The sequence below is a fragment of the Notothenia rossii genome (assembly GCF_949606895.1).
Source record: "Notothenia rossii genome assembly, chromosome: 7".
Classification (NCBI taxonomy): domain Eukaryota; kingdom Metazoa; phylum Chordata; class Actinopteri; order Perciformes; family Nototheniidae; genus Notothenia; species Notothenia rossii.
Window position 1 is genome coordinate 75,621,752 of NC_136905.1, and position 27,543 is coordinate 75,649,294.

Sequence of the window (27,543 nt, forward strand, 5' to 3'; positions counted from 1 at the left end):
ACTGGCGTTGAAAACCTCCAATTTAATGGCAGCCTATATATCAAAATACGCACTTGGATGTAGTTGTGTATTTATACAGTGAGCGTGCCAGCTATATTTGCCATCCGTGTTAAACGGACAGAATGTTCTTTCACTTCTTGTCTGAGTTTATTTTAGTTTGTGCTTTATAGTCGTACTGTGTTTATCTTCCCCCGAGCCGGCACATGGTTCGGTCCTTTTCAGCACCTCGCCGCTTCAGCTTCACGCGTTCACTTAACATTCACACAGCTCCGCACATTTCTCACCTCCTCAGTACAATCACAGTCTGCTGCTCCTGACCGCAGAGCAGCTCCACTGGAACCTTTGCTTTCCAGGAGGACATGTTACTGATAACTGGTTTCATTGCTTGGCATTTTTCCCTCCCTTTTTTTAACCAGAATTTTGATTATGCTAATGTCCATGTTCAGGTATGTTGTCCTTCTACAAAGACACGTCTCCATGCTCTAATGTTCAAAAAGGTCTTTATTTTTCTCATGCTGCCTGTGCTGCGGCACCTCTTTTCACCCTGTGTCTGAAAGCAGAGCCCAGTCTGCTCTGATTGGTTAGATGGTCAACCGCTCAGAGATGTCCCGCCCCTTAGCCTTGTTGGAGCACTAGCCAATAGAAGCGCGAGTGTTACGATGTGATGTCACTATGTTCTGGAAGTAAACAAAGGAGTCCAATGAAGGGCGAGAGAAACTCCCTCTGGAGGAAACTTGGGGATTTTAGCCTTTGCAGACCATTTACATACACAACAACCTATATAACACACTACAGGAAAGGGAAAAGCAATTGTCCAATAAGCATAATAGGGTCTCTCAGATGTGACGTAATGCAAGAGCGACATAGGTTGCAGTAAAGGAGTCATGCTGAACATGTAAAGATTAGTGTGTGATTATGAGAAATTAAGTTAAGGTGTTTTGAGATTGAAACATTGAGTAACGGCTCACAAAAGTTCAGAGGAACCATATTTTCAGTTGTAGGGTCATTCAGGGACGGTACAGAAAGAGTTCGACTTGTATTGCTCAGCTTGTAGTTTGTGAAATCACTGGAGTGTCTCGTACATTTCCCAGGATTTGGATCAGGATACCTTCCATGTGGTCACAAGACAACCACTCTAACCTTTGAGGCTTCCTTTCACTCCCATATATGTCTGAGTAAACCAAGTGGAAGAACAAGGATTATTTTGCCCCTCCCGCTTGTCTGTTGTGAACTTTAAGCCACAGACAAACAGTGGACTCACTGTGACGTATGCAAAAGCCCCGTGTTGAACCAGTAGCAATAAATTGGTAAATTAAATTACCCATTATAGGAGCCAACCTCATATGACCATAAAAGAGGTGTTGCCTTCAGGAACGCCGGTGTTTTTTAAATTATAGGGCTATTCTATCTCTAATCTCTTCACAATGTTAAGCTGCCGGAAAGATGTGTATCAGGGGCGATTTATTTTATCAACAGGCCCTGAGGTCTTCCTGATTCTCAACCTATTGGGGGATTTTTTTACACCAGCGTTCAGTGAAAGAAGTAATGGATATAAGTGTTTCTATTTTTATCAAGATTTTGCGGTTTTCAAGATTGTTTCTACATTTTATTCAGTTTTTATTATCCATGCTTAATTTAGATGTCATTTTACATTCATTGTTGTATCAAAATTATTTGTATCTGTAATTTCTCTACAGACCTTTTAAAGCTTGCCCTCCAATTCTCGGCCGTGTTTATATTGCTTTTTAAGGACCGTTGGTGTTATTAGTAAGAGAAGGAGATACAGAAGGTATTTTTTTTTAGTTCTAGAACACTTTAATCGGCATGGTTTGCGGTGTTCGTGAAAAGGGATTTCCTTGTTTCTGTAATTCTTTTTTTATATCTGAAGAGGATATAATCACTCGGTGTAGCAGTGGGGTTTCAAGTGCCATTTTCTTTTTATATTTTCAGGCCATAACTCGACCCAAACAAACCTGTTCTCTTGCGTGTCCTTTATTTAACCTTTTCTTATTTGAATCATTTTTCCTTTTTCACTTTCTTTGACAAATCTGCTCAGCTGTGTTCCTTTTCCCATTACCATAATCTCTCTCCCGCCTTGAGGTACGCAGCAGCAGTAGAGGTGGGCGTATATCCGGACAGCTGTACTCAATGCTGTCGATTTAGCAGACAGCGAAAGCACATCATCATCACTATGCACAAATCACATTTTCCTCTTCCTCCTCTTCTCCTTTTACTTGAGGGTTAGTCACCACCACAGGTCAGACTTCAGCCAGTACCCAGGGAAGCATAGTCTTGGTAAAGCACGGTAGATTACATAAATCCCGCGATTCACTTTGCAGCTCATTCTTACACGTTCAGAGGAAGACCAGGAGGGCGCAGTTTCCTCAGGGGGATCCCCGGGCAAAAGGATGACGCACGCTGCAGGAATTTTCACAATAGAGCCAGTCATATTTACATTACACTCAAAGCAATGTCCCTGGCTCATCAGATAGTTGCTTACCTCTAAAAAGCTCTGAGACTGCTAAACATGTCAGATTGAGCTGCAGAGGTCTGATTTGTATATCATTTTGGGAAGAAAACCCTGAGGCATTTTCCAATAGGTCTATCTAGAAGTATTGTATGAAAGCTTCTTGGGAAAAATGTGACCTTGGAGTACAGTCACTCCTAGAGACTCTGATGTCATCTGCGGTAAACATGCTCGAACAAGCTAGTCAGCGTGATATGTGTTAACAACATTGTTTGTTGTTATGTCTGAAACACATAATATCCAACACGTCTATAATTAAATAAAAACCCTAGGAGGTATCGGGAACATGTGTTGTCAGTCGTAAATCTTTCTGTCTTGTCATTTTGAATGAAGTCAGAACGACAGGTCAAAGCAGGCTAACCAGAATGCACACAAAATCCACCTTATAGCAAGCCCTTCAGAGCCTTATATTGACAGATTCAGTTCATTCCAATTGTTTAGCATGTTTGTTTGTCCAACTTTGGTTGAACAATATCAGCACAACATTTTCGTCCAATCACTCTTTGTCAAGCGTTGCTGTATCTCTGGAAAACCACAAAGCTCCTGAATAATACACGTTTTTATCATTTGAGACTCTAAAAGCTCAGTTTTCACATTTGCGCTGGCCATACCGACAGCACTGGTTTGATGTAAAGTCTATGCATCGAAATAACTAACCTGATCACCAAAGTTAAGCCAACAAAACGTCTCTAAGTGCCAAAAAGAAAAAATCTAATTTGGGAGGAAAAAAGATACCTCATTCACACCAATGCAACTCCGGTTCAAGCTCCGTGCTAGAGCTTTTCAGGTTCAGAACCGGTTCTTCGGTTTAGCTCCGGCTCTTTTCACACGGCCCACAGTCCGACTGGTGCTGCGTCATCGTTTGCGTCATGACGTAACCGTTTGCGTGCCTGCTTCATAAAGCCACACCCCGCGGAAACCCCTCGCAGCTCACACCGACAACAACAACAATGGCCGATTGTGCTCCAGCTTCCTCTGTACCTCTTCAGAAGACCAGACTCCCAGTAGGTAGCTGGTCTCTTCAGTGGACCACTGCTGCTTGTTAAGTTTCTCCATCGTTGTGTACAAATTGGATAAAACGCCAGCTTTTTGTTGTTGTTCAGGAGTTGATCCCGCCCCTGCCCCTGCCCCCGCCTCGACGTAAGTGTGACGTATGCGGTGCTTTTGCTCTAACCGGACAATTTATTTCGTGCTTGAAACGAACCGGATTCCGATTCGAGCTTAGAGGCTGCTCCGCTTCGGTGTGAACAGGAAAACCCGCTGCTTTTCAAGCTCCAGCTCCGAACCGGCCCTGAAACACCGTTGGTGTGAATGAGGTATGCGTTGATTACCGAACCAAGACGCCAATGGTTTAGGGCAAATAAAACTACTGCTGGCCCTCTGCTGTGTTTTAAACTCCAGGATAGTGGTTTTTAATCCCTAAGTGAAGGCTCAAAACATTTAGTAAGAATTATGCTGTTCTCACCTCTCTTTTCAAATTCTGGCAAACTGCCCTTAAGCAAAGCCCTTCATTTCCCAGCACAAGGCTCAGGGTGTAATAAACAGCTTCTGAGTGTAACTGTTAAGCAAATACAAATAGCATCAACGCTCGTCCAGAGCCTCCTAAATCCATAAGGGTTAACAAAAAAATATTGAAAGAATACTTGGAGGCAATACCTGTTGCTGTTGCCTGAGGACCCCAACAGTTCTTTGTGTTCAAGCATGTGTACGTTTGTAAAAAAAAACAACTTCTCCAATAAACTTTCATTAGAAAAGGGTGGGAAATATTGCCAGCAAAAGTTGGCATAGCAACAAACGCACATCTCATGGCCTACATGAATCCACCTTTCATACCAAGGTGCGAAAAGAGTCTGCAGGGATATTGTAAATATACTTTATATGATATCATCTCATTTACATGCATGTTACAGTTGCTGCATACTTTAGGCTTCACTAAGTGTTACCACAGAGATGTTCGCTGAAGGGGGTAGAACAAGGAATGCAAACAGAAAAGAGAGAAGGAGCTGAAGGGACTGGCGGGAAATCTGAACGAGTTGTTTTAATGTTTAATGGAGGAAAAGGAGAGGAAAGAGATGGTTGCTGTGTGACAAACAAACCCAACTCTTCCTCCGTTTGGAAATCTGTCCGTCCAATCCTTCTTTTGTTCCCTTTCTCCTCCATATCAGGATGTTTAAATATCCCCAGAAGCTAAATAACCCTTATTGATTTAGTTAATTTGTGTTAAAAGCACATCATGGATTGAAATGATTAATCTACTCGAAATTGTACTTTATCCTTTCACAAATATTTAGTATTCATAAGGCTCTACCTAATCACTGTGATTGGAATTGTCACTACTGAAGTATTCAAACTTAAAAAATAATCTCTAAGTCAATAAAATGTAAAAAAAAGAAGTACATTCTATAAGCACACATAAAACTACAAAGAAAGAAAATATATTTTAAAAAAAAAGAACTTTTGCCAATCAAAGCATTACAGGAATTAGAAAGACAAATGCATTTAATGTATTTAATTTACACCCTCCTCGCCTTTGCTTGTTGAGTCTCGCTGTTAAACGGTAATGATAAATACATAGTCCAACAACGTCCCAGAGGAGAGGATAAAGACTTGTAATTTAAAAATCAGCTTTCATGTCCTCCCCCTGAGTTTTCCTCCTGGAGTTTCTCCCCTCTCCTCTCTCAGTGACGTCAACTGCTTTGACGTCTCACAATCGACCTCCTCTTATCAAGGCCGCTGTGGCATAAATGCAGGAAAAACCTTGAAAACACAGCCTGTTAAGAGCACATATTAGTTTTCATAGCAGCAACCTTGGCTAGTGCTGGTCAGATCCTCATCTGGCTGAGCGTGTTGTCTGACTGAATTAGTTCCCTCTCACGACCACCTCGTGTAGGAGGACTGATCTGTTGCTGACCTCTCTGGGCAGCAGGCTTTTAAAAGAAGCGAGGGGCAGAAAATAGAAAGAAAGCGAGACTGAGTTGTACAATGCTGCACGGCGAACCCTCCCCTGTCCCTCTCCTTGCGGCTTCCTCTGGTCTCCATTCGGCCAATGAAGCCCACCGACACGCCACCTCGTCTTCCCTCCCCTCCATGTCCTCCCCTCAGGAGAAACATGATCCATGAGGTGTCTCTTTACATTTTTCCAGCCCCACTCGTTACAAACAAGCCACAAGAAGGAGCGTGGGTCCACTGAACTTCTGCCGTCCACATGTTTGGTTCAAATCCGCTCACACCACAACGTTCATGACTGTCGTTTTCTACCGTGGGTGCCTAACAGGGAGAGGAAACCTGATTAAGTGAGTGGTGGGATTCATGAATGTGTGGGGGGTGGTGGTGGTGCAAACCAGTAAGACCGTGGAGTGTTAAAGTTAGCCTCTGCTGTGAAGGGCTGTCGCTGCTGCCAGCCAGTCAAGCCTGTCATGTGTGTGTGTGAGTGAGGCAGAGGGAAAGGTAGACTTAAAATGGATTGGGAATGGTAACACAAGACGGGTGTTTTGACTGACTGCGAGGAAAATGGAAAGCTCCCAGGTGGAATGAGTACATTTATTTCTGATTCCTAGTGGAGGAATGTGTTTGTTTGTATTAAAGCTCTGCAAGGGTGGATTCAATCTGGGAATGAGATTCTGAATCTGTTTTGAATGGGAACCATGTTCAAAGAAGATCCAGGATGTTATTAAGAAACGTGAGTTCAAAAGAAGAAGTTGTGAAGTTTGCTGCCCAGCTTGCATCAACCTCAGCTATTAAACACGCGCCAATACATGAGTACAAAGTAAACACAGACTACTGATAACCCTTTTTAAATAATCTTATACACTTTCCTTTTGATTAAATTGTTAGGTTTATACAATGATAAATAAAATAGCCTTTCCATATTATACTGTTGGACTTCAGATGTCTTGTTTGGGAACAGACATTAATGACACTTTTGCTGATAATTACATTTAACAAGAACCCTTTTATCAAGCTTGTTGCTATATGCAAGTCTGATTTAATTTAAGAACAGACAAATGTTCTGCTAAGAAATTACTATTGTGTCCTTTGTTTGTACTTTGTAATACTTAGTGCTATGGACATATTTAGTTTCAAACCAAACGGTAGATATTGAGGCCCAGCCCTAATCTAGTACACATTGTAGAGAACGTTTCCTAGAGACACTTCTTCTTTTGCTCACAGGAACATTTTGACTACTGACTCTCGTATTACGAATGTGCAGCGGCATGAAAGTGTGTGTGTGTGTGTGTGTGTGTGTGTGTGTGTGTGTGTGTGTGTGTGTGTGTGTGTGTGTGTGTGTGTGTGTGTGTGTGTGTGTGTGTGTGTGTGTGTGTGTGTGTGTGTGTGTGTGTGTGTGTGTGTGTGTGTGTGTGTGTGTGTGTGTGTGTGTGTGTGTGTGTGTGTGTGTGTGTGTGTGTGTGTGTGTGTGTGTGTGTGTGTGTGTGTGTGTGTGTGTGTGTGTGTGTGTGTGTGTGTGTGTGTGTGTGTGTGTGTGTGTGTGTGTGTGCTCTTGTTCCTGCTAGGTGAGTCCTGGGAGAGACAGTGCTTCTCACCTGGACTATTGAAGCTGTCTTTGTGTGAACCGTCCGATTCATTATTCGTGAGCTGATGCTCTTCAAACTGCTTCAATTCAACTTTTGACATGACAAGTCAGCTGACAGGGTTTCGAACCCGTGACCTCTCAGTTATTTCAGGGTCTGTCCAGCCAGTTCCAAACAATGGTCCTCTTCCACTCTGAATTTGTATATTGAATATATTACAAAACATCTAATCGATGTTCTTATCGTCAAACATAGTGATTGTTCGGTTCTTTTAAAAATAATGTTTTTCTTCATATTTCAAGGAATCCAAATTAAACTTCTTATGTAACTTTTTAGACATTATTCAGACAAAATAATTCATTTCTTAAATGATCTCGTCATTTTTTCCCGGCATGTATTTAATGTATTGGACAGGCACAATGTATATTTTGGATGTAGGGAGAAAGTGAGAAGGGTTCTCCATGCAACAATGGTCCCACAGCTGTAATCAAATGACAAATGTGAACACAAATTAAAGCAAGATTGTAAAAATACTTATTTTCACGTATTTCTTAAAAGTAATAAGGGACATTTTATACAGTTTGAAAAAGAAAGGTCTTCGTATTTTTCATTAATTAAGTACTGATGCCGCTTCCCGTAGTGTTTGCTCTCATTACAAGCTTGCAGGAGTCTTTTTTGTTTGTCTAAGTGAGATACATTTAAGACATTTAGTGTGAAACCTTGTTCCCTTAAAACAGAAGCGAGAGTGACTCCGTAGCCGTGCCATCTGCCATGTTGGCTACAGTAGCTGGGAGCAAAGTTTACCCAAGATGACTGCATGTGTTAATGATTGACAGCAGCCTGGCGCCTTGCAGGAACGCTTATGTGAGACCTGAGAACATGGAGATGGGGACACGGGTAGATTGTATTTGGGTCATCAACATATATTTTTCCATCGCACAAATCCTGAGCCGTTACCTGAACCAGGCGAGCACATGCATCTAAAGTCTGTGCATGTGTAGGATGTTACTACTGATGGTGTGCTACTGTCCGTATCCCATCAGTGTGTTCTTGATCTGACTTAATCACAATAACAGATCTACAGTAGCATTGCATCTTAAATCGACTGCAGTCCAGTTTGAATCAAGAAACCGTTACGACATACCTGGACATGAAGTTATCTGATTTATATTGGTTACTGGATGTTATTCTTTATAGCTCTGACATTTAGTTTCAAAGAGTTAGAGATCACTCTATCAAAAGAAAAGGGATGGCCTTCAATTTTGGATGATCAATTAAACAAGACGATATAACTTGTTTAGAGAATAAATAATACTTTCTTCCTCCTGCAAAGTGAAAGTTGAAAGCACAGGTTTTTGCTACCGCCTGTCTACATGTGGTCTGGCTGTTAGCTAACAGTGGCTAATGCTAGCTAACTAGAGCCTTGGTGTGTAACGGCCATTTCTGAGGTTGCTATTTACCTTCCACTGGTACTACTGTTAACCACGGTATGCTCAAAGCATTTGTAGCTATCCCTATTTAGTGACCTCGATAGCATTACAGTTACATTTCCTTATTTTATTTTTGAAGACGTCCTGTATGGCCCACGAAGCTTGTGATGCCAGTTCTGCTATTTTATTGCATTTGATGACTTGGATGATGGGTTAACGATGACTAAAAGATGAGAGTAATTGCAGCCAACCAGCTCTGTATTGTACAAATCGCTACAGGTCCACTTGTTTTTGACGGTTGGCCTTGGTTTCAGTTGTTTCCCTGTAACTGGTGCAGTCTCATTTCTCTCTTCTCCGTTCATCTGTTCCAGTCTGCAGGTTTCCTTAATGAAAGTAATTATTTTCACATGTCAATGTACATCTTTGTTCATTGTTTGCTAACCGTCACACAGTTCCCTTATAGCCTAACGTTGGCTGGTTACTTCTGCCATTTACGCTTCAATAATAATTAAATGGGGTTAATATGTGGAGATTATCCTGCTGTAAACGTTTGATTGCAACAGATTATATTTTCTGCAATCTACAGAAATCCAATGGAAAACGTTCATTCGCTTTTATCAAGGGAGGTCTTGGGACGCTGACATCCGAGTTGGCTTACAAAAATCTGCCCCACAGCACGACTGTTTACCTCCACATTTGCAGTAGGAGTCACATGACCATTCTGACCTCTTTAATTGACTGTCTTCCTGGTGCTGGACACCGTTTAGCTTCCTCCATGTGATTACATGTGTACAGTCATATGATTGTCAACACAGTGTCATGATAGCTGACCAGTTGGTTGTGTGCCAGCCTCCTGGAGAGGTTTACTTCGACAGCTGATGACGGCCATGTTGCTGGTTCACGTCTGTCTTCCTGTTGGACTAAACAACAGATGTTTTGTCAGTCAGCGTTTATCATCTCCCCTCACTGTAATCCTTTATGTAATGTTTAACCCCAGTAGCAACAGCCGTGACTGCTGGGAAACGCTTCTCTTTGACAGGAAACATGACGCACAGTTTCATTTTGATTCAGATGCCAGCGTCTGTATCTATATAGTCTTGCTGAAAACATATTAAGCTGTTGAATTAGCTTTAATACAAAGAGAAAACAAATTAATAAAAGCGTTGGGTCCTTTTGGCACATTACTTACGGCATAAAGTAAATAAGATCCACCAGGTATAATCGGCTGATGGGGGTATATATATGTGGGGGGGGGGGGGGGGGAAGTGATATTGTCTAAAAGTGAAACATCAGAAATGTAACCAAATAGTTTTGCATGTTGGCAAAATAAAAAGGGAGGAAAGTCATGTAGGTATCAAGTTCTAGGCTCATTTGTGTGTTGTCTGTTTGAGGCTTGTATCTGAGAGGTTACACATGTACCTATTTACAGTCTATTGGGAGTATTCTGAAAAGAGAAGCAGAATCAGAAATACTTTAATAAGTGTTTGGGAGAGAAAATCCCTCTGGAAGAACCTCTTCAGACCATTAACATGCGCAAACATGCATAGAACACACTACAGGAAAGGGAAGAACCTAAAAAGCATATTTTTAGAGTGATTTCAGACGACAGTTTAATCTGACGGTATTTTTTTTTAAGAAATAAGAAAGTGGCAATACTTCCCCTTTAACTTTTCAGGAGGCCCTTTTTAATCCTTGTCTACTTCAGTGACCCACAATAGAAGTACGGTTGGTTGTTCTGGACTGGGTGCGGCTGGAAAGCAACAACTTTCTCATGATGATTAAGGTTAATTAGAAGCCACCAGCAGTGAGGAGAGCAAAGGTCACACCGGCAGCGCCTTGACATTCCTCCATCGATAGCTCTGCATGTCTTCCTGACTATTTCACTAATCTCCTGTCCAACTTAACCTCCACTGTTTATACCTTTTTTATGAGGATGACCCTGCCCTGACAGTGTGTACATTATGTACACACTGTCAGGGCAGGGTCATACCAGTGTTTCCCCTAGGAAGGAGTCATAGCAGCGGTGCTAAGGCACGTGGGCCCAGCATAATGTGAGCGCGGAGCGCGTGGAATTTTGTAGTGCGTGCGAAGTGCGCCCCGCCAATTTGTTTCTATGTGTCAGCACAAGAAAGGCTCTTGAGGCCTAGTACCAGGGCCGGTTCTAGACAATTTGCTGCGCTAGGTGAGATTTTAGGCGATATCTTATGTGTAAAGAATAAATTAAACATTTCTACAAAAGACAAATACACTGCAGAAACGTATTGACATACGTAAAAATGTAAAAATGGCTTCAAATGTATTCAGTATTGTATGAACATGTTTGAATTGGGGGGTGGACGTCACATCCTTTAGGGGGGTCCGGGGGTATGTAAAGTGCTTCAATCAAAAAATTTGAGCACACAATTACTAGGGACCTGATCTAGGGGGCACAACTCTAAAACGCCCATTTGAAAAAGATCGGTTTACATTTTAATAATCAAATAAGTATGTAAACATAACCAACAACCTACCATAGCCAATAACAAATAAATGTATGTAGCTTATTTTATTTTTGTTGTTCATTCATATCTTATTTTACCTAGTTAACATTTATTTATTTATGCACATTTTTGTATCTCTCCAACTTTAAACGATATTTTTGGTTTACTTTCCTATAGTATACATTGGAATGATTTCAAACCTGTTTTTATTTATCCTAATAATTATAAAGGAGTGCCTTGGAAATATGTGTTTACATAATTTGTGGTCAAAACGTTTGAGACCCACTGAGATAACTTAGACTAAAATTAACTATCTAAATACTCAGAGAGTCCTTAACTTCACTGAGCCTCTCAGTCTGACAGGAGCCCTCCTCCACCCTGGTTGTAGAAACATCTACTTCTTATATCCGTTAGTGCAGCTAGCACCAGATTCTAATAACAACAGTGCCGGTACCGGTGCGCCCTCTCCCTTGCTCGCTCTCTCGCTACGCTCGCACTTTGGTTGTGAGCTGCGGGCGCCTGATAAGCCAACATCCCCCACTTTCATCACTTACAGCGCCCACCGTACAGGGCAAATTAAACGTGTAACCGGGGTGAAAAGGGTGTTACATTTACTTAATTATGAATGTTGTTACATCAAGGCCGAACATTTGGATGATTGCCAACGGTCAAAAATGTTCTTCCCTCCCAGAGCTACCAGCGCAGCGCCCCCCCAGATCTGGCGCCCTAGGCGACCGCCTGTTTCGCCTATGACAATAATACAAATACTACAAATCCACATAACAAACAATCAAAAATGAAAAAGGTTTCACCACTTATTATTATTTTAAGAAAAAAAAAAAAGTTCTTTTTTTTTTTTTTTTGGGTACCTGACTGGCGCCCCCTAGCAGCGGTGCTCATATTTCAGCAGCGGCGCTGCGCCGCCACTATTTGTATATAGGGGAAACACTGAATACATAATAACTACAAACTGACCTTCAGGCGGAAGGGTCGAGTAACCTGCTGAGTCCATCTGTTGGACTCTCTCCCTTTCCCGTAACTCAAGCTTGCTCGCCCACTCATACACACTCGCTACTTTTATAGACGAGGGGGCTTTCCCATTAACACTGAGTGTGGTTGGACTGTTCTTAAAGAGTGCGTTGCCTGCTCATCTTTCACCTTCCTAGACTTGAATCTGCAGTGCTGTGTGTAGACTGGTACAACCTAAGAATAGTGGAGCACAGAATAACATGTCGTGAGGAACCATTAAGTTTAGATGCATCATAATATTGTAAATATGGAAATGTTACTCTATTTAATATATAATACTCAGACACGGCAATTTATACAAGTGGAAGCTCTGAATAATAAGTATAATTTTGGAAATGTATGTTTTACACTTGTACTGTAGCACTCAACCTACTTTTAAAGATTTGTTTAAAGGTAATACACACCCAATTGTTTTGGATAAACATGGCTCTTTGTCCTGTTTATGTAGCAGCAGGAAAGACTTTGCTTGTAGATACTAGTGTTGGTCTTATTTTGTTTGTTTTTCTGCATATTTATGTACTGTAAGAAGCATTGCCTTACTTACAACAATTTTAAAATCTATGTGGGGTATTGTTTGTGTTAGAGAAGTTGCATTGGTGAGGTTTTGCAGCAGGTCTGCACTTACTTATGATGACTGGACCGACCCAATGATCTCCCCTATAATCACTGCAGACTAAATCATGTTAAGCTTATTAAACAACATTACAATCTTTCTTAAAAAAAGAGTCAACCCCATGTGAGTCCATAAATCCTGACCCTGCGTTCAGTGGATTGACTCTGTTATGTAATTAGCCTAACTTAAAGGAGTTCCTGCGGTGAACCATCCGACTGCTCTCGCTCTGTGTTTCGTTAAGCTTTTTTCCGCCATTAATTAAGGAGCAGCGTCTTCTCTCTTCCTCTGCCAAAGAAGCCCCAATGAGAGTCTCTTCCAAATCGGAGACAGAGCAGAGCAGGCAGGAAGGAGAAAGCCAGGGTGAGGCTGACGCATCAGTGTTTCCACAGTTTCTCATAAAGCATCTCAGAATAGTCCCGTTGATATTAGACCAGTTTGCTTCACGAGAGAGAGAGAGGATGCTTGTATAGTTTTCTGACCGGGTGCCAACACTCCTTTCCCAGAACGCAGGACATCTGCACTATTACTAGGTTTTATATTTAAAGAAAATCTTTCTTTCTCCTAAAATGCAGCAGATGAAATGTTTCTATCCTTATTTCAATGTTTAAGATTTAGCCTGTTGCCCAATACGATGTCTTTATTAGTGTATTTACAGTTTTACAACCCTTAAGGGAGGGACCAAGTAAATGTTTCATAGATAAATTAGGTTAGATTGGATTTACTTACATTATCCCTTAATTTATTTGCATCAAGGAAAAAGAGTATACTTCCATATCGAATAACAAGTTATGCACATATTTTTTAAGAATATACGATATTTACAAAAAGAGCCCAAAATAGCATTGAGTAGGAGTTGCTGTAATAGGCTGCCACAAACAGTAAATATATGCATATTAACAGTGAAAGATGTATATCTATCAAATACACAATACAAATATACAGAATAAGATGCATCACTGTAATAGACCAGCCTACAACTGACACATTGTAAACATAAGATAGTATCTACCTTTTACAAGTTTGAAAATAAATAAAACATACATGTATAATAATAATAATAATAATAATATACTAAAAACTGTGACTGGTTCAAATAACTTTTCCAAGAACAACAGAAATCACTTAATATGGATTTTGGCAGCACCGTGCATTTTATTGCCGCATTTTTAAAGCATGCACCTAAACCCCTCCAAAATCCTTAAACCAACCCCAAAAAAGAATCCAATCGCAAACCAAAATGGATTAATATAGACCTAATTATAATCAAGTAATAGTTGGACAACTCTTCTTGTCGTCCACTGACACAGTTGCGGTGAACCCTACACGTCACTGGCCACACGGACGTCGACTCGCTGCTCCCGCTGCGATGCATCCATAAATAATCCTGAACATGACGGCTGGCTTACGTACAGAGAGGCCGACATTGCAGATCAACAACTGCCAAACACTCATTACAACCCTGCTTCCATCCGCTGCCCACAGTGGCTGCTGGATTAAAAAAGATCACATTTGTACCAGATAAATGGATTTGAGGATAAAGATGGATGTTATAAGTAAACGCCATCAACGATATGGCTACTTTTGAACAGGAAAGAGCTCTAGTGGTGGTCTTAAGACAAATCGGTCTTGCCAGCGTGTTTGAATTGATTCTGAATGAAACATGCGTGAACATTGTCGCAGGTTTCAGGGTTATGTACCTTTTAGATGGTGAGAAGGCCTTGTTATCTGATGGTGAGTGATGCGTATTAATATTACATCAATTGGCTTTGATTTGGCTAAACGGAAATCAATCTTGGCCACGATTTTGTCCTTTTACTTTGGAGGGCATATTCGTTACTTTTAAAAAAATACTAAGTTTTGGTGATTTGGAAGAAGACACTTGTATACTTATTCCCAGTCTGCTTTTATGCGTTGCTTCTTGCTACAAACATCCAGACATGTAGTAACACAGTATTTTTTAAGATGTTGTGACGTAGTTTGACGTTGGCCTGCAAAGCCGAGACTAAGACTATGTGTTAAACCTGGTCAGAAATATACAAATGTTTAACTTCTTAATGTGTCCGATTATCCTTGATGTGCAGTTTAATCGCTTCTAAAGAGGAAACATGAACTGCAATGTTGCAAACTGCAGTGGAGGAGGAGAATATTAGATTTATTCCAATGTTTGTATCATGGAAAAAGTTTTAGAGATTGGACTTTGGGTTGTTGAATTCGGAGAAAATATTCTCATAATGAGCTTTAAACCAACATATGTGATGGTAAAAGTGACTTTGTACCGATAAAAAAAAAAAAAAAGGGTGTATGTGTGTCTGTCAGTGTGTGTGTGCTATTCCACTCCAGGGTTGTTCCATGCTGATGGTAGTTTCTGGGGTATTCTAGGCTACAGACACACACACTTATTCTCTCTCATGCTTAAATACAGTCACACACTCTTTCTGTGTCTCTTTCTGTTCCTCTCCCACTTCCATTCTCTCGTCCTGTTCCAAGCCCATTCGCTCTGCTCTGTATCTCTGTAGAGGGATTACTGTGTCCTGTGTGATTATCTGTCTATTAATAGCTTCCTTTAAGGCCGTTCACATGCTCCTATAGCGGCAGCGCGGCAGAATCCCGAGGCCTCGGGCTCCGTAACACAAGCCGACCCCAAAGCCTGCAGCCAGTAATTACTGAAGCGAACTACAGCGTACTGTACGCTAACGTAACCACTCACCAGGACCTGACACACAACACACATGCACATATTCACTGCAATGAAAACTACCATATGAATATATTATCAATATTCTTTTGAAGTGTCTCCTCATCCTTATCTAGTCCTGTGCATACATTGCAGATTTGCATACTTCCAGTCGAGTGGGTACAACTGTAACGTGTACATATAACATTATATACAGACATTAAAGGGTTAGAAAACTTACAAAATCGCTAAAAAATAATCAGATGTTTCCATATTTAACCGTATGCTTCAGCAGTTTCTTACCTGCTAGATTTTTGACTTGCGTCACCAACTAACTTGTGACCACAATGAACTGAAAGAAGATGAAAGGCACACGATTATTTCCGTTCATCACTACGACAGATCCCTTTCACATTATATGTACTCATTAGATTCATTTTGAATATGAAAATATGGATTACAGCAGTGTTAATGCTTGCTTTAGCTTTCATATGATTCTGCTACTCTTATCCAGGGCAACTGAAAAAAGATGGAGCAGGACTGAGTATCTCGCTCAAGGACATGCAGACTTTGCAGCCGCCCTAATATTCTGGTCAGCACTCTTTTTAGGTATTTGGAGCACTGAGTGATCATATCACATGCAGGGCAAAGAGGAACTTGTTTGATCTTGTTGGCGGTTTAAACACGAGGTACTCTCCTCCTCAGATGGTAGATTATTTTCCTTCCTGATCACACATGATTTAAAGTTCCCCTATATACTGTTTTTCATCAATATATTATAGGTCTCAGATATATACAAACCATGTCTCTGAAGTGTTTGGCTCCAAACACCAAACAGATCATTGCAGCATCCCATAATCCCCTCTGTTTCAGCTCTGTTTCCAAAGTGCTGATTCTCTGTCTGTTACTTTAGATGAAAATAAGGAGCCCCTCCCCACGCCCCTCTGAGAGATATTTGGTTACAAAGGACACAATGGTGCTCTAGGAGGAGATTCAGGTGATAAGGTGGGGGGGTGGGGGGGGGTTACCTTGGTTGGTGATTGGCTAATGGTTACACAAGCCAGAACATCATAAAGTGGCCAAAATCTGATCAGCTGAATTTTCAGACAGGTTTTTATATAAATGGATCAGGACAAAAAGAGAGGGGGTCTTTTTTTCCTGAAACTTTCAGAGTCTCTTTACACAGAGGGGACACAAGTTGATGTATAAAAGACAGGAAAAAGTGGATTTTGCATGATAGGTCCCCTTTAATGTCTGTTTTAGGAGAGAGCATTGAGCTGCTGGTGGTTCATCCCACCTAGTTTTGTGGCTCTGGGATTAAAGCCTGCAGAGGCCAGGACTCCTGCCAGTCGATCAGTGGGTTTGAGTTTGTTGGTGACTGGCCTGGTTGGCTGAGCTGCAGCAAGAGGCCAGCAGGTCATACGTAACTAGTGGCATTTGGATCAAAAGATGTTCAGAATAATCACTTAAAATGAGATCTGCCAAGGGTTGTTTTCTAGGACAGGAAACTGCACTTTCTGTTCAAACTTTCAGAGCTCGACGAAGAGGATTTCAACAGTTTTAAACCATTCAGTCTGACGAGCTGAACTCAATTTGATCTAGGATAAAGACTGAAGGGGCTGGTGGCTAATGTATTTTCTATGTTTTTTTTCCAGAAAATAAGATGTGCTTATGATCCACTGGCTTTTGAAATATCTGTTAGTCTTACCTGTACTACACATTTTTATTTCTGTGTATTTAGACCTAAAAAAGGAAAAATATTAACAATCTTAATACCTCAAGACACTGTAAAAGCTCAGGAGAATCAACACAAATCTTACCGTCTCAACTGATTAAATTATATATCAACATCTAAAGCAGTAAAAAGTATTGATAAATACTTTTAGGGCTGCACCTAACATTTATTTTTCATTATTCATTTACTATTTTCCCACTAACCAATTGAAAATGAGCTCTATAAGATGTTAGAAAATGGATTCCTAGAGCCTTCAGGTAATGTCTATTTAACGAATGCATCAGCTAATCACTCTGCGTGTCACGGAGAGGTGAAAAAGTCATTCCATTGTTTCTCAAAACGGTTCTCAATGCCGTTCGTGACGGAATTGAAAATGACAAACGAGAGCTCTGAAGTGTATAATTAGGGAGCACACTTCAGACATACACTCACTCGGTGTACGTTGTGTGTTGAATTCAGAGCAGCTTATGTTACATAATAAAGCCCGGTGCTGCTGGGGATGAGGTAAGAGAGTCGTGGTCTCGCTGCAGGTCTGAACTCTGAGCGACACCTGATTGTTCTCCCACCGGGGGGGGGGACGGTGGCGTCTCACTCATCCTCCCTGTACAGACTAGAGAAGAAACACATGGGCTTAATCCACATTTTTGGAATTTGTATAATCTTTTATATGTATACGGACATTATGTTTTTTTCTTATGGTTACCATCCACATTATATTTATACCAATAAACCCTTTGCCTTATTGCCACTGGATGTTTGAAATATCTTTCTGAATAGTTGCGAAGCATATTGAGAACAAGTAAATTAATAGCTTCTTAAAATCATCCTATTCTCTTTCGAAAATGTTATTTAGTTAAGCTTTAGTTTCTTTAAATGGGTATTGTTTGTGTGAAGGATAAACTCTTTTTCTGAGAATTTGCTTATTATTCTCAGCTAGACTTGAATTACTCAGAAAGTCACAAGGACGTCCGTTGTCTCTGTTTTTTTTACCTCTACCGTCATCCGCAAAGTTTTTTGTATTTAAGAATATCACATTTATTTCGACACTAATCAAAATATTTTTTCTCTTCCTCTCTCTCAGACGTGCCAGCGCCGGAGCAGCCCGAGCTGTTCCTGAAGAAGCTGCAGCAGTGCTGTACTGTCTTTGACTTCATGGACACGCTGTCGGACCTCAAGATGAAGGAGTACAAGCGCTCCACGCTCAACGAGCTGGTGGACTACGTGACCGTCAGCAGGGGCTACCTGACAGAGCAGGCCTACCCCGATGTCGTCAAAATGGTGAGGAGGGATGCACATTCAAAAACTTGTTGTGGTACAGGCATCAAAACCATTGTCTAATCCAGGGTTTTCCCAACCTTAATAATACAAGTTATTTATATAGCACTTTTCCTGGTGCTCAAAGCTTATGACCCGTTCTATTTATATATATTTATTTTGTTTTGGCACTCATGTTAACAGATTATAGTCGCAACACCTTCAGCTACATGTTAGGCACATCTCTTCTAGAGATTTGAGGTTTAGCCATATTATTTCCCCCTTGTTTGTTTGGGTTACAGATCGTTGATGTTAGCTTCTGGTACTAGCGAGCTACGCTAACGGATATAAGGAGTTTTTTCAACAACAAAGTGGAGGAGAGCCCTCTCCTGTCAGACTGAGAGACTCAGTGAACTAAAGGACTCTCTCAGTGTTATCTCAGTGGGTCTCAAATGTTTTGGTCACCATTAATGTAAACAATTATTTCCGAGGCACACGTTTATATGATCATTATAGTTATAAAAAAATAAGAGAATATGTGAGGTCCACACACCACCTATAAAAATAGCACTTTAACTCTGCTGACACCTATATGCCGTGAGCTGATTATCGAGCCTTCATTGTAACAGTCGCGGGTACACTGTGTATGTGCGTGGGGATTGTTGCAGCAGAACACTCCACTGTAGCGCCCGGTACATTAATGGGAAACCCTAAATGTTTGAGCACCCTCTATCAAACGTCAAGCGATCCCACAGTACCCCCAAAATAAATATCTGGCGCCGCCACTGAGCCTGACTATTTGTGTTGGGGGGGGCCCGACTTCTTTTTTTCTCCAAAGGGGGGGCCTGACAGAAAAAGTTTGAGAACCACTGGGTTACAGCAAAAGTAAAGAATGAAAGTTAGATTTGAACAGCGTCTGGCCATTATACATGCAACATTACCCCAGTTTCAATGTGTTTATCTTTAGAATGTCGCAGGAATGATTGAAATATATATATTGACTTTTAACAAAGCACTTCCTGTTTCTTTTTCTAAATAAAAAGCCCTATAGCATTTTCCTTTCGACAGAATCTGTTATTCTGTTATGACAGGACTTTTGTTCTGAAATATTTGCAGGACAGTGTTGTTGTGAGTATGAACTAGAATACCGCTAATATAAAAGACAACCTTGAAGTAGAAAGCAAGGGTTGGCGATATAGAGTCTTAAGTTGTATACTTTCAATGTTTTCTATTGATAGCTTCTGTTATATTGTTGTTGCATTATACAGCCTTCTGGTTTCTGACTGTCCCAATGTTTTCTGACTGTCCCAATGTTTTCTGACTGTCCCAATGTTTTCTGACTGTCCCAAAGTTTCCTGACGATGGGAGGCTCCTGGTATTATTGCCTTCGACATAAACACGAGATGAAAGATGAAATAGTTTTATTTTTGCTCACAAACTTTCCCCCACACTCCTAAATCTTAAGAAGATGAATTACAGGCTGGTTTTTCATTCATTTGCCGCTGTATGCTTTTAGATAAAAGCCAGACTCCCTCACTCATGCAGAGCCGTAAACTCACCGCACTCGAGTCCTGACCCATTTTCCCCCCTCGCTGTCGTGTGACCCTGATCTGCACTCGCACACTTACATCACCAGCCCAGAATAAAGCAAGAAGCTACACACAGAGCTTCAAAGCAGTGCAAGTGTACCAGTGTTGTTGTTGGCTAAACAGACAGTTTTTCATTTGAAATGTAAATATGTGAACGTTACAATATTCCTGAGTCGAACATGTAGATTTTTATAGCCTATTTTAGCATTTTGCATCACTTTGGAGAACAGATTAAAATGTAATTATTTAAACTCGGCAGCAGTGTTGAAGTCAAAGCGTTAAATGATGAAGATGAAGATTCCACTTATTGTCATGACGTAGTACAGGTCTATGTAACGAAGCGGTTTCTCTGCATTTCACCCATCCTAGTGTTAGGAGCAGTGGGCTGCCATTATGTACGGCGCCCGGGGAGCAGTGTAGGGAACGGTGCCTTGCTCAGGAACACCTCGGTAGCACTTGGTCTTTCCGGGACTTGAACTGGTGACCTTCCAGTTGCCAAGCCAAGTCCCCTATGGACTTCGCCACCAGAAAAAGGTGGAACTAAAAATAAAGGAAAGCTTTTTCATGTTGCTAACTAGATTCAGCTAACGTGTGTACAGTGGGTGTTTGGTCTACTTGTACCAAATGAACACAGGCAGTACACGCACTTCAGAATAAACATTTGCATGAAATGAATTCTCATTGACTTGTATCTGGTTCCAACAGAGAACACAACTTTATATTAATATTGTTGAATAGGAAGATTTAAACGTTGGTTCTCCATAGAGAACATATACAATAACTTATATACATGTTTTAAATATGAAGCAGTTATAATTGGGTTGTATGTAAGCTGATAATCATGTCCCTCTGTCTTTTGTACCAGGTGTCTCACAACATATTCCGGACCCTTCCGCCCAGTGACAGTAATGAGTTTGACCCCGAGGAAGACGAGCCCACACTCGAGGCCTCTTGGCCACACTTACAGGTAAACACAGCCTCACAAAAGTCTTTGTGTATTCACTTACGCTCAGTTTGGATCTTGTATATTTAATTTGTACACAAAGCAACAACTTAAAGGTACCGTTATGTGCTATTTCTTCCTTTATTATCCATCCACCCAGCATGTGTGGCTGTAGCCCAGTTTGACAGATACTTCCACAGCTTTTGGTCTGTGTACATGCCTGTAGGTACCAAACTTTGCAACCTTACTGCGATCATTTTTAACACCTTGATGTGCCCATCAAAAAACCCATAACGTACAAATGTAGGACTAGTTTTTAAATCTAAAGGCGCATTTCCACCGCAGTCCTCGCTCGGCCTCGCTCGGTTTGGTTAGGCCTTATTAGGCCCGGCTCACTTTAATGCTGCGCTAGTAACTATAGTAACGCAGTGTAGGCGGAGCCGTGACATCATCTTCACCCGTGAGCACCCCAGAAAAAACAACATCAGCCGTTAGCTGTTTGCACTCAAGCTCTTCATATCTGTTCAGAAACTAGACAAAAGTTAAACAAGTACAAACCACTGACTGTCTGCGTCATGGCGAATACAGTCGCTGGTTTATTTATGTCTGTATAGGCCGTTGTGAGTGTGGACGGTCGGAGCATATAGCCTATTGCGTTAGCTTAGGCGATCTCCATTTAGACAACAAATCAAGTTTTATTTATATAGCACATTTTTAAACGATTTTTGGTCGAGCCAGAGTGCTGTACATATAATAAAAATACCCTACAGTAAAGACACTTTACAGCAAATACAACAGCACAGTTTGTGCAGAATATTAGTTTGAGAAAAACAACACCCTCTGTCCTTAGACCCTCACATCGTACAATGAAAAACCTCCGGAGAAAAACCCACAGTTTAAAGGGGAACATGGGAGAGAAACCTCAGGGAGAGCAACAGAGGAGGGATCCCTCTCCCAGGACGGACTGACGTGCAATAGATGCCGTGTGTAAATCGAAGAGATAATACATTTTACAGCGTAGGTAGACCAAAGGTTTGGAAATGCATTCATCTATAATAAGAAGATCACGCATTTTAAAAGGTTTTTCGCCCGCCGTCTGTCTGCAGACTTGTCAAAGCATTAATTCATGGTTTTTACTAACCGGTATCAGTATGTCGTTACTTCGGCATCATTTTGAAAAGTGTATTACAATTAAATCATGGTCAAATATGTTCATCTTGTTGTAGTTGTAGCCCCCTTGACAGCGATTCTCTCTAGTTTAGTAAACTCAGCCCGACTCAGCCCTGTTTGTTGGCCTCGATAGAACCACGATTTAGTCGGGCCAGAAAAAAGGTGAAAAAGTAGCCCCGGGCCAAAACTAGGCCAAGTGGAAGCGCAACCGAAAACGGGCCCCGCACGGCTCGGCACGCTTAAAGCGAGCTCCGCGATGCAGTGGAAACGCGCCACAGCTGACAAAAAGCCACTTAAATAAACTGTATTGTCAAAAAAAAATTCTACCATGTATCTAACCCCTAAAAACACATGTCTGTTTGTTTACTGGTTGGAAATGAGGACACAGCGTGGTAATTAGTGAGCTTTGGACATATTTAGGAGTCTATTTTAAACAGACGGATTCCTTTTGCTTCCAGTCTGTGCGCTAAGCCAGGCACAGATTGTTTGCCCAGGACTCCTTTAGAAATGAGATGCAAATCTCAAGGAGATCCTTCCTGGTGGTTTTCTTAATTCGCCAAATGTTTCCAAAGTCATAAGTAACTTTTTTCCACTTGATCAACATTTCTTTCTCCACATACAAACATCCTTTTACCTAGCTGTAGCCACCTTGGATTCAAACCGTTTCTAACCTTTTTTTGACCTTTCCCTTTAACCCAGTCCAGACCCAGTGTTTACAGGTTTAGTTTGAAGGATTTCCAAAAGGAACATGTCCGACATTCATTGTATTTCCTTCATGGTCTTTTTGTCGTACAGCAGGAAGTGTGACTGTAGTTTGTTTCCGGTGTTATTCAGAGTCGATTGAAGCGACACAGCAGCTGATGGAAGAAGTTGCCCATTGACATTTCAGCCCTTTTTTTTCTTTTGTTTTCACATCAACCACATTCCTTTCTTCTTCTCCTCCTCTTTAGTTGGTATACGAGTTCTTCATCCGGTTCTTGGAGAGTCAGGAATTCCAGCCCAGCATTGCCAAAAAGTACATAGACCAGAAGTTTGTCCTACAGGTGAGTCCGTCTGCTCAAAATGTCTTCAGTTCATCCGTCTCACTCGTTTCTTCCTCCATGTTTTTTTTCCCTCCCGGCTGTCCTCTCTGTCTCTCTTTTGCTTCCACGTTTTTTTTTTCTATTCTCTTCCTCTGGGATTATGATTTCTTTATCTGTCTGCGTTCCTTCTCTCCGCGCAGCTCTTGGAGTTGTTTGACAGCGAGGATCCTCGGGAGAGAGACTACCTGAAGACAGTCTTGCATAGAATCTACGGCAAATTCCTGGGTCTGAGGGCTTTTATACGAAAACAGATCAATAATATTTTTCTACGGTGAGTAATTAGTCCGTCGAAAATGTCTTAAACCTTTTTTATCCATTAAATGTTGTTTCCACTCTAATAATCACAGGATTATTAGCACCGTGTATCCACTTTTATTTGCCTGTTCCATTTTTGTATATAAAGTGTATATCTAGTTAAAAAATATGTCAAGCTTCTTCAGACAAGGGGTTCATGTACTTTCTGGAATTATAGGAATCGTTGCTAAAAAGGAATAGACCAGACTCAGCTTAATGAGAGAAATGCAGATTGTATTATATTTTTTTCACATTTGTTAGATTACTAAGCAGCTGAATTAATAAACACAATATTTAAGGTTAGAAAAGGTGAGGACATATTATATCACTAGCTGGTGCAAAAAGTATTCACAGTGTACTGGGCAATATTTCCAACTTTATGAATATTAGAAAACATGATTTTGACAAATGTTGTGTGTTTTCAAGTTATTTCTGTGTCCAGCATCGACACAGTTAAACAGAAGTCATGTCAAATCATTCTGGTGTTTGTTTTTCTGCCAGCCATTTATAATCTCCATTCAATGTGGTCATTTACAAGTCATCTGGGTTTAGTAGTTGATCTCCTCTCACTTGTCTCCCCTCTCCTGTGCCTCCCCCCCTCTGGCTGCAGTTTTGTTTATGAGACGGAGCACTTCAACGGGGTGGCTGAGTTGCTGGAGATCCTGGGGAGGTATGTGGAGGCCTCCGACCCTCAAAACACACACTTACACACACCTCTGTTAGCTGATGCTTTGAGACAGAACACAAAGACCTCAGAGCGCCAGCAGAACTGAGCTCTACTCTGATAACCGCCGGTTTTCTTTAGTTGTAATGATATAAGAATGTCTCTCATTTAAGCATACTCGCTTAGGGGGATATTGATCTTCTTCAAGAGACTCCCCAGATAACGAAATGCAGATACGAAATGAAGAGAACTCAAAAGCTGATCCTCTTTTTATGGAGCCAAATGATAGTGTAGATGTGAAGTTCAGGGAAGAGTCAGGAGCAGAGTTTGACTTGTAGATAAGAAATGAATTAATCCCTTCGGGCTCAACAGTCTTTTTAATCCATAGAAAATAAAGACCTCACATACACACACACACGCGCACACACACACACACACACACACACACACACACACACACACACACACACACACACACACACACACACACACACACACACACACACACACACACACACTTCATCAGATTTATATCAGGATTAGTTGATAAAAAAACGAATTAAATATCGCTAATTTGCTCAACAATTGGTCAACTAGTTTATTTACACATAAAAAATCTACTAATTGCTAATTCCTTTAGAAGTTCTGCTGCTATAAGCTTTACTTTACTTACGAAGAAGGTGCTGTGATTAGCTGATACATTGATAATCAATTGACTGAAAACATGAATAAAGACCTTGAAAACAACATATTTGATCCGTACATTTCGAAAGACAGTTTTTTTTTTCTGAGAGCCTGGAGGTTTGAGGAGCTTCATCTCTTTCTTTGTCCTCCAGGCTCCACTGCCTGTATAAACAGTGTCCTTTATTCCTGCTGCTCATTGATCTCCCGCTTGCTTTCAAAACGTCTCAATGAGACTCTTTCATGTGTGGATGTTTAATTTATGTTTATTCTTTCTCTATTTTTCTCTCCTCTCCCTCAGTATAATCAATGGTTTCGCTCTGCCACTGAAAGCGGAGCATAAACAGTTTCTGGTCAAAGTGTTGATCCCCCTCCACACCGTCAGGAGTCTGTCCCTTTTCCACGCACAGGTAACACATCTCTACCAATAGGCCACAAAAGCAACTGACTGATTTTTCAAAAATAACTTCTTAAAGGTGGGGTATGTCATTTATTTCAGAAACACTTTTTGTTATATTCCATGGAATGCTCTTAACATCCGGATAGCAATGAATATTTTAAATGCTTTGACAATAAATACATATGGAAGCCGTAGTACTGTAAAAAGCACGACCAATCATCTGAGCCGGCCCGGCTAAAATAACTGGATGGCCTACCTGCCTGTCAGCCTTCCATCTGTGCACACATTTATCTCGTGCCCTCATTGGTCATGTGCGCGTTCGTGGGTGTTGGAGGAGGGGCTCTGTAGGAAGTGTTAGATGTTTTCCGGCTGTGCATTTTCAAATTCTAGTGCACTCGAGCTGGTTTCTCCAAAATTACCAACCCCACCTTTAATGCATATACTTGAATTTGTTTGACCTTTTTTGATACCTAGTAACTGGAATTACAAAATTGTCAACACAGAGTTGCTAGAGACAATTTACCGTAGAGTCAAACCTACACATGCTGTGTAAGTCATGCAGGTGTGTGTGGTACCGTGACATGACATAGTTTTAAATATATATATATATATATACTTGTGCTTTTAAAAATAAACTTAGACATGAGACCTTTGTCATGCAAACTGCAATTACTTGTTATAGAGTGAGTCAATCTATTAAAGGTGGGGTAGGTAATTCACTTCAGAAACACTTTTTGTTATATTCCATGGAATGCTCTTAACATCCTGATAGCGATGAATATATTAAATGCTTTGACAATGAATCCATAAAAACATTTCATCTGTGGAAGCCCTGGCGCTGTAAAAAGCACGACCAATCATCTGAGCCGGCCCGGCTAAAATAACTGGATGGCCTATCTGCCTGTCAGCCTTCCATCTGTGCACAAACTTATCTCGTGCCCTCATTGGTCATGTGCGTGTTCGTGTGTGTTGGAGGAGGGGCTCTGTAAGGAAGTCTGAAGGAAGGGGCAGATTTTTTTCGGCTGCGTACTTTCAAACTCTAGAGCACTCGAGCTGGTTTCTCCGTTCTTACGTACCCTACCTTTTAAAGTTAATTTATCTTTTAAATTAATTAACTTTCCTAATTGAACATAACTTTTGCCTCCAAGCAGAGTATCTTTTGACCATATGCTAAAAATTAAACAATTTCTATCCTTTTTCAAAATAATTTGGCTTTTGGAATTATTCAAACTGTTTTCATGCGTCTTTGTATTTGAGCTTGTGCAGGAGTTTGCATTATGTGTTGTGCTTTGTACGAGATTTCGTTACTCAGTGAATAGTACTGTTGTATGCTAAGCTAAAGGCTAAAGTGTGTCCTCACATGTTGTCTCCTCTCTCCTTGTAGTTGGCGTATTGCATTGTACAGTTCCTAGAGAAAGACCCAACATTAACAGAACCAGTAAGTATGCACCAACAGATAAGGACAGCTGTTATTTAACTGTGTTTTAATAAGTCTCCATTATTTATTTTGTGTCTTTGTCAATTAAAGGTTAATACAATCTATTACTCAATAACTGCCATGGTAGATTTTAACATTACAGCTGGTAATTGAGGTTGATCAGAAATGGGGTAGACAGCGCCTCATTGGGGGGGGAAAGGAGAAGTTCAATGAAAATAAAACAATTATTGTAGAAATAAAAGCTTTTCTAAATTCAGCCTCTTCATCATCCTCAGGTCATCAGAGGCTTACTGAAGTTCTGGCCAAAAACCTGCAGTCAAAAAGAGGTGAGGCCTCTTTAACTTGGTTTCACTTTGAATGGTGTGTTTCTCTCTCTGTGTGTGTCTGTGGTAACGTTTCTTTTGTCCGTTGCTGTGTGCAGGTGATGTTTCTAGGAGAGCTGGAGGAGATCCTGGACGTCATCGAGCCCACACAGTTTGTGAAGATCCAGGAGCCGCTCTTCAAACAGATCTCCAGATGTGTGTCCAGCCCACACTTCCAGGTCAGTCAGCATCCTCCGCTGATCAACTGTTAGGATGGAAATGACTGATATGTGCTTTACTTGCAATGTAGTGTAGAAACAGGCATGTACATAATCTGTTTAGGGATTTGTAAGAGTAGTTAGGAGTTTTTTAATACCGTTTTAAAGTGTCCTTAAAACCTAATTATATAAAGGCATCGCCCTAACTTTTCTTTACTGATTATTTTAATTATTTTATATATTTGCATTCCCTCATATATCATCATTTTCTACTTTTTTTTATACTAACTATTTGATTTTTTTTGTATTTTAAAATACTTTTTTAAGTTTATACATTTCATTATATTATTTTCTGTATCATAACTTAGGGCAACACCTATACCTTTAAGGCTTTCGTCTATAACAAACATATTTGGGAAATGAATGGGAGGACACAAGTAAAAAGGAGAGATATTCAGGATTCTCCACAGACACTGAGCCAGGTTTGTGTT

At 40.8% G+C, this 27,543-nt stretch overlaps 1 protein-coding gene across 6 annotated transcripts in view; it reads left to right on the top strand.

The window, feature by feature from the left end:
- ppp2r5eb (protein phosphatase 2, regulatory subunit B', epsilon isoform b) overlaps nucleotides 1–27,543 on the top strand; it is a 47,658-nt gene that overhangs the window by 16,126 nt on the left and 3,989 nt on the right. For 5 of the 6 annotated variants that reach the window (XM_079691798.1, XM_079691799.1, XM_079691801.1 and 2 more), the window contains exons 3-11: nucleotides 18,099–18,295; nucleotides 20,726–20,827; nucleotides 22,924–23,016; nucleotides 23,196–23,326; nucleotides 23,960–24,019; nucleotides 24,996–25,104; nucleotides 26,479–26,532; nucleotides 26,808–26,858; nucleotides 26,954–27,073. In XM_079691798.1, the coding sequence (XP_079547924.1) occupies nucleotides 18,099–18,295; nucleotides 20,726–20,827; nucleotides 22,924–23,016; nucleotides 23,196–23,326; nucleotides 23,960–24,019; nucleotides 24,996–25,104; nucleotides 26,479–26,532; nucleotides 26,808–26,858; nucleotides 26,954–27,073 (917 nt within the window). Of the gene's footprint in view, nucleotides 1–5,659; nucleotides 5,821–18,098; nucleotides 18,296–20,725; nucleotides 20,828–22,923; nucleotides 23,017–23,195; nucleotides 23,327–23,959; nucleotides 24,020–24,995; nucleotides 25,105–26,478; nucleotides 26,533–26,807; nucleotides 26,859–26,953; nucleotides 27,074–27,543 lie in introns of those variants that run through there. The other variant, XM_079691803.1, reaches the window with a different exon arrangement.